This window comes from Oratosquilla oratoria, chromosome 27 (assembly GCF_046742065.1).
Source record: "Oratosquilla oratoria isolate Oo_2021 chromosome 27, ASM4674206v1, whole genome shotgun sequence".
In the NCBI taxonomy this organism is placed as follows: domain Eukaryota; kingdom Metazoa; phylum Arthropoda; class Malacostraca; order Stomatopoda; family Squillidae; genus Oratosquilla; species Oratosquilla oratoria.
In genome coordinates, this window is record NC_134803.1 from 50,185,349 (window position 1) to 50,200,368 (window position 15,020).

At 38.0% G+C, this 15,020-nt stretch overlaps 1 protein-coding gene across 1 annotated transcript; it reads left to right on the forward strand.

Moving 5' to 3' along the window:
- The first annotated feature begins 5,677 nt into the window (after nucleotides 1-5,677).
- Rpt5 (26S proteasome regulatory subunit Rpt5) lies at nucleotides 5,678-15,020 on the forward strand. Its single transcript, XM_076210626.1, has 8 exons — nucleotides 5,678-5,806; nucleotides 7,984-8,187; nucleotides 10,205-10,387; nucleotides 10,601-10,781; nucleotides 11,321-11,548; nucleotides 13,196-13,302; nucleotides 14,281-14,508; nucleotides 14,667-15,020. Exons 1-8 carry the CDS (start codon nucleotides 5,765-5,767, stop codon nucleotides 14,775-14,777), a joined length of 1,284 nt encoding a protein of 427 aa, XP_076066741.1. The 5' UTR covers nucleotides 5,678-5,764; the 3' UTR covers nucleotides 14,778-15,020.

Below are 15,020 nucleotides of genomic sequence, written 5' to 3' on the forward strand. Positions count from 1 at the left end.
ATTTGTCAGAATATAACTAATTGAGTGGAGCGGTGCGAGCGAAGGCGACGTCATTTTCGAACGACGGACCAACTTCAACTGACAGCTATAGGACCCGCTAACCCCACTTTGAACAGCCAGGTGACGTTCACGGGCTCGCTGCGCCAACTCCCTCGAAATTCGGTCGGAAGTGGTTAGACCTTATATTCTTAGATCTTGGCCATCGTATGGATTGGAACGAAGCAAAAATTATTTTTAATTCAAAGTGCAGTTTTAAAAGGAAAATAATAGAATCATCAAGACATGCAATAAGGGAACCCTCTGGATCCACCCTCATCCACTTCCAACCCACATTCTTCACCTCATCTCAAGAATCCGTGTCAACCACTGGAGAACCCGCTATCTGAAGACCGTCTGTGCCTGCGGGACGGAGCTGGTCTCTTTCCTCCACTGCTTATTCCTATGACCCATCCTTCGTAACCACTTCCAACCGCTGCTGAACCTCCTTGGGAAGAACCCCCCAAGAATGTTATATTCAATCACCGACCACCACAGCATCATCATGGCAGCCCACCTAATCTCCACCTCACCAGTTGGACACTTATTATAGCGCCACTGGCGCTCGCCATCTTCCCGGAGACGAATTAGATATACTAATATTGAGAAACTAAAAGACAGTCCCTAAATCGGATCCCTCCGCTGGGACTAATTTATAAGGACAAAAAAATTCCATTACTCTGTATTCCACTGAAGAGGATCACAGTCCGTGATCGAAATATATGGATATCATCTATTTCATTTCTTCTTATCCAACACAGTGGGTCCTTGTTGAATACACACACACACACACACACACACACACACACACACACACACACACACACACACACACACACACACTTTCAACGAACGGACGGCTTGACGAACGCTCTGAAGAAAAGTGCAGATTGAGGATACCAACGCAAAGAGAAGTGCCTTTTTGTATTTGCAGGGGGGGGGGAATTGCTCGTGAGGTAGTGGGAAAGTAAGGAAAGAGGAGAGGGGGAGGGATTACTGGGGAAATGGAAGGTAATGAGGATGTGGAGGACTTGGCCCAGGCAGACGGGCGGAAGGTCAACATGAAACGACCACCGGATGACGAAATGGCAAATAAAAATGTAAAGATTAGAAGTATAGAGAGGAGAAATACAGTAGAAAGTGACGAGAATATGTTCCAGGGATTTAAAGAGGGTGGGGGGGACACAACCCCCCCCAGACTGATAAGACTAGAGGAGAGAGTTGATAAGGTGATCGAGGACTTGGAACGTAAGTTAGGTAATGTAGGCTCCATTCTCCAAAGAATTGAAAGATTGGAACAACTAGAGAAGGCTAACAGAAACTTAACTGAAGAAGTAGAGGACCTAAAAAGACAGTTAGGAAATGTAAAGGAGGAGAATGAGAAATTGAAGAAGAATAGTAATGAAAACAGTGAGAAAATAGCTACAGAAGCTAAAAATTGGAGAATAACTCAAGAAGGGAATAAGGTTTCATTCACTGACATAGTCAAACAGCAATTGAAAGAACATAATGAAGACTCAGTTATTAAAGTGATGAGACAGAAGGAGAATATAGTAAGAGAATTAGCTGACAAAAAGAAATGTATAATTATATTAGGAATGGAAGAGAAACATAACCCAGATAGAACCGCAAGAATCAAGGAGGAAAATGAAAGGGTAAGCAGTTTATTAAAATTAGTCCAGGAAGATGAACCAGAAATTATAAAGGAAATTGAGGAAAAATTCAGACTCGGAAAATATAGTACAGATAAGACCAGACCAATTAAGATTAAATTCAGGTCACAAACAACGGCAGAGAAAATTCTATCCAAGACAGGGAAACTAGCAACAAATGATCAATATAAAAAGGTATGGATAAAAAGAGAAATGAATAAGGAGGAAAGAGAGGCAGAAAAGCAGAAAAGAATTGAAGCTAAGGCAAAAAACGAGGAAAGAACGGAGTCAGAGAAAGAGAGATTCTATTGGAGAGTAGTGAACATGAAAATAAAGCAGTTCGACATACTAAAGAAAAACATAAGGGAAACAGAGAACACAATGGAAGTGGCAGAAAACTAAGAGTGTCTTACACAAATATAGATGGATTGATAACAGGATTGAATGAACTGAATGATTATTTGAAAGAAAAAGAACCGGACATAATGGGAATTGTAGAAACAAAATTAAAAGGCCCACTACCACCCAACAGTGTAGGACATGATACATACAATTATTGGATTAGAAACAGAGAGAAAAAACAAGGGGGTGGAGTTATGTTCCTGACAAAGAAGGATATAAACGTGAAAGGTGTCATATATGGAAAGAATACAGTAGAGATGATTATGATAGAAGTGGAAGACCGAGATAAGAAGAGCAGAAAATTTGTGATCAACTATGTGCCTCCGAAAACAGCCTCATGGGAGGAGAATGAACATAAAAGTATGTTAGAGGACACAAAGATAGCATTAACTAAAATAATGGAAGACGGAGGAAGAATAGTTATGATGGGCGACTTTAATTGCAAAGAAATCTGCTGGGAAGAAATGACAGTAAAGAGTGGTGATGACTCATGGGGAAATGCTCTACTTGAGATGATTACTGACCATTCAATGACACAATGGATACAAGAGAACACTAGGTATAGAAATGAAGAAGAACCATCGAGGCTAGACTTAATAATTACATCTGAACCTAGAATAGTGGACAAGATTGAATATAAAACACCAATAGGTAAAAGTGACCACATATTGATTGAACTGGAACTTAATGAAGAAAAATATATGAAAAGAAATGAACAATATAGAAAAGGAAGAATGATGTATGAAAAAACAAACTTTGATAAAATAAGAGAATTCTTCCAACAAGAAAACTGGGAAGAAATATACAAAGAAGAAACATCAGTGGAAGAGAAATGGAATATTTTGACAAAAATTTACAAAGAAGGAGTGGAAAAGTATGTCCCAAGACAAAAACAAGAAAAAGAATATGTAAAATGCTGGTACAACAAAAGTTGTAGGGAGTTAAAAGACAAAAGAGACAAAGCCTGGACCGGATGGAAAAAAGACAGAAGACCTGAAAAATGGAAAATATATACTGGTTATAGAAATGAATATGTACAAAAGTGCAGAGAGGAAAAAAGAAAATATGAAAAAGATGTTATAGAAAAGTGTAAAGATCAACCAAAACTATTCTACAGATTTGTAAACAATAAACTGAAAAACAAACAAGACTTGGAGAAATTAAGACAAGGGGGAGTTGAATACACTGAGGAAATGGAAATGGCAGAAATTATGAACAAACATTTTAAATCAGTGTTTACAAGGGAAAATATACAACCTGAAGAGATTGAGTGGAAGGAAAAAGTCCCCCCTATGGAAGAAATAGAAGTAACGAAGAATGAAATATTGACACACTTGGGTAATTTTGATGTCAGAAAATCGCATGGGCCAGATGAAATAGCAAACTGGATTCTGAAAGAATGTAGGAATGAACTGGCAGACAAAATACATAGCATAATAAGCAGTTCCTTAAAAGAAGGAAAAGTTCCAGAAGATTGGAAAAAAGCAAATATAGTACCTATATATAAAGGAGGAAATAAAGAAGAACCTACCAACTATAGACCAGTCTCTCTAACAAGTACAATAGCAAAAATATGTGAAAGAATTATCAAAAGTAGATGGGTAAAATACTTGGAAAAAAACAACGTACTAAATCCAAGGCAATTTGGATTCAGACAAGGACGATCATGCGTCACCAATTTAATATGTTTCTATTCAAGGCTAATAGATATAATACAAGAAAGAGATGGATGGGCTGATTGTGCATTTCTAGACCTAAAAAAAGCTTTTGACAAAGTACCACATAAGAAGTTGCTTAAGAAATTAGAATATGAAGGAGGAATACAAGGTAAATTGCTAAATTGGATGGAAGACTTTTTGCAAGAAAGAAAAATGCGAGTAGTGATAAGAGATCAGCACTCAAAATGGAATGAAGTAATAAGCGGTGTCCCGCAGGGAACAGTTCTGGCCCCAATAATGTTTGCTATATATATTAATGATATGGATGAAGGAATTGAAAGCTATATGAGCTTCTTTGCAGATGATGCAAAATTACTGAAAAGAGTGAAAACTGAAGAAGATTGTGAATCACTACAGAGAGATCTAAATAAAGTACAAGAATGGAGTAGGAAGTGGGAGATGGAGTTCAATACAAAAAAGTGTAGTATAATGGAATTTGGAAAAAGCAAAAACAGAATAACAGGATCATATAATTTGGGAGAAGAAGGAATAAAAAGAGTAGAAAATGAGAGGGACCTGGGAGTCATTGTTATGAATAATATGTCACCTGAGAAACATATAAATAAGATTTTTGGAGAAACTTATAATTTAATAAGAACAATCAAAGTGGCATTTACATACCTGGATGAAGAAATGGTGAGGAAAATCCTAGTCACCCTGATAAGACCAAGATTGGAATATGCAGCAACGATATGGTCACCAAGTACAAAAAAATGTATAAAAAAACTTGAAAGAATACAAAGAGCAATTACTAAACTGGCACCAACACTCTCAAAACTATCATATGAAGAGAGACTACAAAAACTTAAACTACAGACACTAGAGCAAAGAAGAGAGAGAGGAGATTTGATAGCTATTTACAGAATCATGAAAGGCATAGAAATTACTGATAGAGAGAATCTGATAAAATGGGATGACAGAAATACAAGAGGACACGGAAAGAAAATAAAAAAAGACAACTATAGAAGAGATTTGAAAAAGAACAGCTTTCCTCACAGAGCAATAGACAGTTGGAACAAGTTAGATGAGAAAGTGGTGTGTGCAAAAACAATACATGAATTTAAAAATAGTTTAGATAAAATGAGATATGAAGACGGGACCTCACGAGCATAGCTCCCCTTCCCGTAAAATACAACTAGGTACAACTAGGTAAATACACACACACACACATATATATATATATATATATATATATATATATATACATATATACATATATGCATATATATATATACATATATATCTATATATACCAATCGTGTAGTACTACTCTTTTTTAATGAACACACCATTAAGTTATGGATCTTGTCTAACAATTGTTCCATTTAATTCTTAAGGATCCAATATGATTTTGAAGGTCTCAGTCCCCTGGACTTCAAGTTCAAACCTGGACCCACCAGAGGACAAAAATACAAAAATTTCTAGCACCGTCATCGACTTAACTCAAGGAAATATTTCTCCGCACAAAGAGTGAACGAGGAGTGGAATAAACTGCCCGCAGAGGTAGCTTCAGCCGAAACTACATATATGTTCAAGGCAAAACTTTTAAGGGAGTGTACCAGACAAGCCAAAGAAGGATTCCTGTCTTAACAATCCTACATCATCCGTCACTAACTAGTGGGGTGTCACTGGTAAGAAACTTTACTCGTATATAATGATTATAGCAACTTCTTACTCCGGGATTTTGGTGTCTGAACGCAAGTCGAAGTTTGTACTCAAACAATTTATTTCACGTCATATGTTTTTAAGTTATATATAAATTATCTACCATAATATTATATATTTATTGCAATATATGGTATATTTGACATAGAATATTCATATTATGACTGTCATTATTTTGATGTCGACTCTTTGTCATGTTTTAAGAAAGTAAACATCAAGTCTAGTAAATACAAGCCGCGCTGTAAGCAAAGGAAGGACGAAGAGGTGCCAATAGAACACAAAGTACATAAAATGACGACACTGGAGCAAGATCCTGTACTTCAGGAAGATGATGTGAGTAAAATGTATATTACGATTTTCAGATATGTAAGGTCATAGTTGAGTTCGGAGGAGTTATATATAGGTGAATTTGTGTGACCATTCCAATTCATCCTGTTTGTTACTTTGTAGTAAATTGTAATGGAAATTTTATTTTGAGTGAAATTATTGGTATTATATTCACTTCCACTTTTGTTTTAAAGAGAACAATTTCTTTGGATGAAATTACTTCCATTGCAAACAATTATAAAAGTGAGATTCAGATGGTAATGTCTAATGAGTCAAGTCCTATTCTCCACATTATTTGGTAAAATTTCAGAATCACACAAACACCGATGTTTAATATGAAATTTACCATATACTGCAACCTAACTTAACCAAACATAAGCATTCCATAGAAAAATATATCTTTCAAATGAAAAAAAAAAAAAATGTGGACATGTCCATGATCATGATATTTTATTCTATACTTGATTTAATTGATTCAGTTTGGTGGGTTTATCGTCCCACCAGACCAGCACATAGTGTCCACCTCCAGTTTTCCTCAGCCTTCACTAAGGAGTTTTGCCCATCTGGGTATACTTACTTATATTTACTTTCGGTATACTTTCGGTAATTTTGTCTTTTAATGACACGGCTGAAGTCGACTTCCGCACGTTCCAAGTTGTCCTTGGTTCTGTACTGCTTCTGGCAGGGTGTTGTGGTGGCTGTAGGGGTATCGGGGTATCCTGGTATCGGTGGATGGTCTGGTAACCCAGAGTCCATTGAGCAACCCACTTGGATCTCTCTTGGTGTACAGTTCAAGAGTCTGTCAGCTCTCCTTCTGGAGTTGTTATACTGTTGTGGTCCTGCGCTGCCATTTTGAACAGTCTTGACAATGCATCTTCTGCCTGAGCGTTCAAACCCCCCGTGACATTTTGGGGTTTGTCAGATTTGGCACTTTTTCCTCCACTATTTTCCATAGAAATATTGTGGTGTATCTATCACGTCTTCTCTCCAAAGAGTAGAGATTCAGGTACTTAGCCTTTCTGAGTAATTGTGATCTTTTAAGTGTTCAATATTTATAGTGAATTGTCTGAATTTTCTCTGACAGATTTGTTTTATTAGCATTGGTTGGACTCCATAGTTGGGAACAGCAGTCTAGCTTTAGGAGTACAAGGGATTTCCAAATCATTAACATTGTGTGTTATCCTGGGTCTTAAATATCATTGCTATCCTACCAGAAAGTTGGTAAAACGATTTTCACTTGGACCATGAAATGCTTCTGAGTTACTCAGTAGAATTACTCCAAGATCTTGGCTGGGATCATGGTAGTTCTTTTGACTGGTCTCCTTGCATTTTAAATTGATTTATTGGGATTTGTTACCATTGAATTGCATGTTGTTAACCTTAGCCCAATTATAAACTTTGTCCAGATCTCTGTAGTTATCTGACTGAACTGATAGCTCTAATTAGCCTAGTGTCATCAGCAAGGCTAATCACATTGCTACTGATTGCACAGTTTATGTCCAGCATGAGAATAAGGAATAATACCTGTCCTAGGACCACATTCCTTGTGCGACCAAGGTGACCATATTACTCGCTACACTCTGGAATGGAACTGATTGTTTATTTATCCAAAGAATATTATTTTTATTATTATTATTATAATCATTACTATCTTTCTTTTTTTCGTTTTTGTGGTGCTATCATTTGGTAGTTGGCAGGGAGGTGCTGGACTTTAATCTTCAAAGCCATTGTTTTATCACTTCTGCCAGTGGTACTCTGCAATCAGTCTTTTGCAATACTGGTTTGTATGACTCATAAGCACAGTGAATGTTGTAGGAGGAAGATGTGCTGTTGAAGATAGATCAACTTTATATATATAATATTTATATACAATATACAAAAAAGTGCAGTTGGATTAACATTAAAAAAATACAAATATATATATACTGTAATAGATTCATGGATGTTATAGAAAGCAGCAAAACAACCCCCCAAATTTGCTTATGAAACACCAAGTGATGTAATTTATTACTTATCTACTGTATGCAGCCATTCTCTGGCTCACATTTCAATCTTTTCGTGAAAGGTCTGTCATACATAAAAAAAAAAAATCTCCATTATGGTATAGATTCATAGGTAGCATTGGCTGTTTACCGAGGAAAGAATGTGTAGATATGTATATTAATATAGATTTTTCATTTCAGCCTGCAATGCGTGAAGTGAACTCCATGTCAAGTGATGATATTATTTCCAGAACAAGGCTTTTAGAAAATGAAATTCGTATAATGAAAAGCGAAGTTACAAGAATTAATCATGAAATTCAAGCACAAAAGGAGAAGATCCGAGAAAATACAGAAAAAATCAAAGTGAACAAGACACTTCCTTATTTGGTGTCCAACGTTATTGAGGTAGGATTCTGCTTCCTCAGTTTTAGGTTGTTCACATACTTTAATGGAGCAGTGAAAGTATTAGTTGTAAATTATGTTTAATGATGAAATATTTTTCAGCTGTGAAGTGTTTATTTTGGAAGTGTGGTTACTAGACATTGATTGATATGTGCATCTAAGGGCGGGTAGAGTGCTTTACAAAAGAAAAAGGGACTATTATGAGTGTAGTACTTTCAGAGGGATCAGTTTGTTGAGTGTAGTTGGGAAGGTATATGGGAGGATTTTAGTTGTAAGTATTAAGAGAAGAACAGAGGAAGTAATTGGTATGGAACAGTGTGGGTTTAGGAAAGGTAGGGGCTGTGTGGATCAGATTTTTATGGTAAAACAGATATGTGAGAAAGCTTTAGGAAAAGGTAAGGATGTTTTTTGGGCCTTTATGGATTTGGAAAAGGCTTATGACAGGGTAGACAGGAAGACACTGGGAGGTTTTGCAGATATATGGGATTGGGGGAAAGTTGTTAAGGGCAGTCAAGAGTTTAATGAGAGTAGTAGAGCCTGTGTTAGAATTGGTAATGAAGAGAGTGGGTGGTTTGAGGTAAAGGTGGGACTGTGTCAGGGATGAGTCGTGTTGCCATGGCTGTTCAATATATACATGGTTGTGATGATGCGAGAGGTAAATGAAAGGGTAATGGGCAGAGGACGGGAGATGGTTAAAGAAAATGGAGAAAAGTGGGAGGTGAGCCAGTTGTTGTTTGCTGATGACACTGCATAAAGTTAAAGGAGAATGTGGTAAAGGTAGGGATGTACAAAGGAAGAGGATGGTTGCAATTTGGAAGTAAGTCTTTAAGGAAAGAGGCTGGAGAAAATGGATAACTTTAGGTACTTGGGGTCGCATGTGACAGGAAAGGTAGGAGTGGAGGTGAAGGTAAATTGTAGATTGAGAGAAGCAAGTAAATACCTTGGGGAATTAAAAAGTGTAATGAGAAATAGGCATTTAGGAATTGATGTAAAGAGGAGATTATATGAAGGGGTGATTGTGCCAACAGCACTGTATGGACCAGAGACATGGAATTTAAGAGAGTTCGAGAAGAAAAGTTTGAATTTATTTGAGATGAAATGTCTAAGAAGCATTGTAGGTGTTACAAGGTTGGATAGAGTGACAAATAAGGAGGAGAGTGGGGATGGAAAAGGAGATGTTGATGAAAGAGTATTGGGATGGTTTGGATACATGGAAAGAATGAGTGAAGAAAGATTAGTAAAAGAGGTGTAGAAGGCAGAGGTGGATGGAGTGAACATGAGGGGTGACTGAGGATGAGATGGATGGATGGGGTAAACGGGGCATTGAGCAAGAGGTAGGTGTCTGTTGAGCAAGGAAGGGAGAAGGCCCTTTTCTATTTTTCTACATTTGGAAAGGTCTAGAATGCAGGATGATCTAATTGAGGTGTTCAAGTGGTTCAAGGACTTTAACAAGGGAGATGTAGACAAGGTTATCATATTAAGACAACAGGGTAGGACTCACAGTAATGGATCTAAATTGGACAAATTTAGATTTATAAAGGAAATAGGAATTTAGATTTAAGAAAGAAATAGGTAAGAACTGGTTTACCAGTGGAGTGGGTCAACAAATGGAATAGACTTAGTAACCATGTAGTGAGCGCTGAAACTATTGGTTGCTTTAAGAAAAGGTTAGACAACTTTATGGATGGGAATGATATGTGGTAGTGGACATGGAACTACTTAGTGTAGGCCTTATGGTTTCTTGCAGTCTCTTTCATTCTTGTGTTCTTTATATATATATATATATATATGTGTGTGTGTGTGTGTGTATATATATATATAGAATAAAGCTTTATTTAAATGTCACAGTTAGTCCCACTCAGGAATTAGATTTAAGTATCATGAAAGACTAACCAAGGAAAAGAAGGAACCATGCATGCAGTAAAAAGACTGGAAACTAGTTTCTTGGTATCATGCTGAACTGTATCTACTATATAAGTGACCAAATTGAATGTTGTAATACAAAATTCTTTGGTAACAGATTCTAGATGTTGATCCAAATGAATATGGAGAAGAAGATGGCGCAAATGTTGACCTAGACTCTCAGCGCAAGGGCAAATGTGCCGTTATCAAAACCTCCACTCGTCAGACCTACTTCCTTCCTGTTATAGGATTGGTTGATGCAGAGAGCCTTAAGCCAGGAGACCTAGTTGGAGTCAACAAGGTGAGTGTATGAGTGTTATTGCAGTATGTGTTTGTATATACATATACAAAAGGTTTTTTTCCCCCTTACAAGGGAGGTAGTATGTGTTTGTGGTAGAATTAATTCTCATGTATTAAGAATTTTTTAATTTTTTCATGCTTGTAAGAGAGAACCAAGGGAATAGAATGATTGATTGGTGATCTTGTTTAACAAGTGTAATTTTAATATCTTCAGGATTCATACTTGATACTGGAAACTCTGCCAGCTGAATATGATAGCCGAGTGAAGGCCATGGAGGTTGATGAGAGGCCAACAGAACAGTACAGTGACATTGGTGGTTTGGACAAGCAAATCCAGGAGCTCATTGAAGCTGTAGTTTTGCCTGTAACTCACAAGGACAGATTTGAAACTTTGGGTATGTGGAAAGTATTTCTTCAATTCTAAACAACCAGCATATGACTTATTTTGTGTATGCATTTTACTGGTCAACACTATCTCATTCTGTAAACCTCATTCATTTTCATATGTTTGATAATTAGGGTTTCTAAATGTAATTTTGGAAGGTTTGTAAGTAGTGTGATGTACCTGTTTGTTTCTTGTCATGTCTAAGGGGCTGTGGAGTATGGTGGAGTTTTATGTATAGTGGCAGGCTTCAGCTATTCATTGGGATGGAGGGAGTGCTTCTTAGGCTCTAGTTGTTTAGGATGATTAAACTGTGGCCTTTTGGGGTGGATGTTGACATTGATTTCTCTCTCATGACTGCAGAGCGAGGGTGATAGAGATGGGGAAGGAAAATCCTGGTCTCTTGAATCCCCATAACATGCATCCCTTGCACTCTTCTCCAGTTTACAATATACTATTTTTCATTATAGCTTGGTACATTACTTCCTTTTTTATGCTTCTCAGCTACATAGGTGTGTGTGTTCTCAAGAATAATTATTATCTCTTTTGTAGGTATCCAACCCCCAAAAGGAGTACTGCTGTATGGGCCCCCAGGAACAGGTAAAACCTTATTAGCCCGAGCCTGTGCTGCCCAAACAAAATCCACTTTCCTAAAGCTAGCAGGCCCTCAGCTTGTCCAAATGTTCATCGGTGATGGTGCAAAGCTGGTCAGGGATGCTTTTGCCTTGGCGAAGGAGAAAGCACCAGCAATCATTTTCATTGATGAACTTGATGCCATAGGTGAGTGTGTTGTATTTGCTTGTTTAAACTGAATATGGGGATTGGTTTGAAAGGGATAGCCATATGTTGTACAGTGGCATACACTGTTTTTGTTTTGGTTTATGAGAGCTGATGTCATTCAGTTGAGGGTGAAATTGAGATGTACAGTTCTAAGTTTGCACATCAAATGTCTGAGAAGTATGGTAGAGGTTACTAGGTCAGATAGGATGAGGAATGAGGAGGTGAGGATGAGACCAGGAGTGGAAAAGGAGATGGCAGATAGGGTTGATGAAAGATTATTGGGATTGTTTGGACAGATGGAAAGAATGAGTGATGGAAAATTAGTAAAGAAAAATATGTGGAGGGAATGAACTTCAGGGGATGTGCAAGGATGAGATGGATAGATGGGGTGAAAGGGCTTTGAGCAAGAAGGGAAGGGGAATATCTGTTGAGCAAGGAAGGGAGAAGGCAGGATATATGGATGAGTGGAGAGTGACTGTATTGATAATACTGTTATGCAAGGAAAGGGGATAGGGGCTGTGTATGTGTGAATGATATTTTGATGCAGCATGAAGAGACTGTCTTCTCTTATTCTGCATGAAGGTACAGAGAGGGGGGGTTGCCAATTAAGTGAAGTGGCCTTGCTGTGGATGTACTGTGTCTTGCTACATTGCTTCTGACTCAGGGCAATGGATGGGATACAGGGATGACTTGTCATCCATGAGGGGCTAAGATGAGAGGAGGGAAAGGGTGGTTGGGAGTGGAATGGGTGAGAGTATGTATGTGCCTTTGACTTGGCTATCTTCCTTATAAGAGGGGAAAAGCTCATTGTATATAGATAATATATTAACAAAATGGGGGTGGGAGTCAAGTCAAAGTACACCTACATCAATATCAAAGGACCAGTGATAGATGGTGGTTAACAAGGAAAATTAGAATGAGGTGGATGGATAAAGAGAAGGGGGACCTTGGGTGTATGTGGAATGTCTGTCGAGTATGGAAGAGAAAGTGTACAAGACGAGTGAATAGAGGACAGTGGTGAATGGATGAAGGGATGATGCAGTCCAAAAGAATATTCTCATCTGCTTCATAAATTATTTTGAGTGGCTAAGGAAGGGAGTTGCCATATGATGGAGTGGTAGAGGCAAATTGGCTCCAGCTTTTGAGCCCTGTCATAGAAGTGCTATGCCTCACTGCATTGCCCTTGATCTGTGGAGTGTGTCAAGGTTACAGGTATGATTCTTTATCCATGAGGTGTTGGTGATGGGAGAGGTGTAGACAAATGAGGGGATGGAGAGGGGGAGTCGCCGAATTTATGAAGCAGCCTTGCTGTGGATGTGCTGTGTCTAGCGACACTGCTTATGACCCAGGGCAGTGGACAGGATGCAGGGATGACCCATCATCCAGGAGGTGCCAAGATGAGAGGGAGGGAGGAGGGTGGAGGGGAGTGGAATATATAGGAAATGGAATGGGTGGGAGTGGTTTCTATGCCTTTTCCTTTTTGGCTATCCCCCATGTAGGGGGAAAGCCTTTGGTATATGTATGTATGAAATGGGTGTTTCTTGGACTCTGTGACACCCCCTTGTAATGGAAGGCCTTTGGTATATGAATACATTTATTGATATTAGATCTTTAATTCTTATTTTTATATGTGTGTTTATTATACAGGTACAAAAAGATTTGATAGTGAAAAGGCTGGTGACAGAGAGGTACAAAGAACAATGTTGGAGCTCCTCAATCAGCTGGATGGTTTCTCCTCTACAACAGACATCAAGGTAAGTTACAGTGGATTCCCCGGATGACTGATCTGGGTGTTGAATGCAAGAGAGACTTCATGTGGAAGCATTGGAAGTGAGATACTTAAAGACTATGTATGGAGTTATGAAATATGACAAGATGAATATTGGTAGAGTTTGTAAATGGATAGGGGAACAGATGGTATTGGGAAAAAGTCTGGAAATGGCCATCCTGATGTGGATTGGTCTTGTTATGAGAGTGGATATCATTGATAGCTTATGAATGAGTGGTAATTGGAGAGAGGAAGAGGTATAGCAAGGAAAAGGTAAATGAATGGGGTTAAAGGAAGCCATAGAATTCAGGGTAAAGGTGTTGAACAAACCAAAGTGTGCATGAATAATGAAGAAAAATTTATAGAATATGGCAACCTGATCCATGAGTGGTGGTCTATGGATGAACTGACAGTGTTGCTAGGAAAGATGTGGGGTGCCATTTTCCAGAGCTGGGTGCGTTCCGCTTTAGTTTGGCCACGGTTAGCGCTCTCAAACTATTAAAACAATATAGGTGCCGATATAGTATGTGGCTTATGAAATTTTTCTTTGGTAGCTACAAAGCCCTCGGTGAGGGGCACCGTTCTAGCCTCCTGATAGGGGGGGGAGTGTGTGACGTTAAACCATATCATCATTGTATCATAATATGTGGCCTACTGGACTTTTATTTTGGTATGAACCTGTCTTATAAGCTTTAATATTTTGGGATGCTAACCACAGCAAAACTAAAATGGAACACACCATGGAACACGCCCAGCTCTGCCATTTTCATATGGTTTAAGCAAGAAGTGAAGGGTGAAAGTGGTGAGGCTGTATCTCTCCCATGCTTAGCCACCTGGGTTTCCAGGTAATGATGTACAACTTGAAAAAATATATATATATATATATATAATGTGTGTGTGTGTGTATGTACACACATATACCCTCCAGTTGCATGCATTGTAGAAATGATTATTATTATTACAGGTTATTGCTGCAACTAACAGAGTAGACATTTTGGATCCTGCATTACTTCGCTCAGGCCGTTTGGATAGAAAAATAGAATTCCCTCATCCAACTGAGGAGGCTCGAGCTCGTATCATGCAAATCCATTCACGAAAAATGAATGTGTCCTCCTGTGTCAATTATGAGGAGCTGGCAAGATCAACAGATGACTTTAACGGTGCTCAATGCAAAGCCGTTTGTGTAGAAGCTGTAAGTGATTGTCATCTGTTTCTTTTCTTTTCTCTGTTTATTTTCATGTATGTTTTCATCCTCTCACTGCTGCAGGTGGAAAGAGGTATCACATTATTCAGTTATTTACACAAGCTAGATTAGTAGATTCAGTGATGAACTTTTTTATTTTTTCCCAGGGTATGATTGCTCTTCGTCGTCAGGCAACCACAGTCACGCATGAAGACTTTATGGATGCTATCATGGAAGTGCAAGCAAAGAAGAAAGCTAATCTTAATTATTATGCTTAGAGCTATATATCTGAGATGTGCAAGATAAGCAAGGAATTGTTTGGATAATGTAAATTAATTGAAGATCTATACATTTAAGATAGGATGAACTATGTATTTATACGTGGCGATCATAAAGTTATTTTGTTTTATATACTTGATTGATGGTGGTTCCTTAGAATTCCCATCATTCATGTTAAATTGTTCTCTGATGATTTGAAATTGAACAATTAAACCAACTTTGGAACTATAAAATTGAATCAA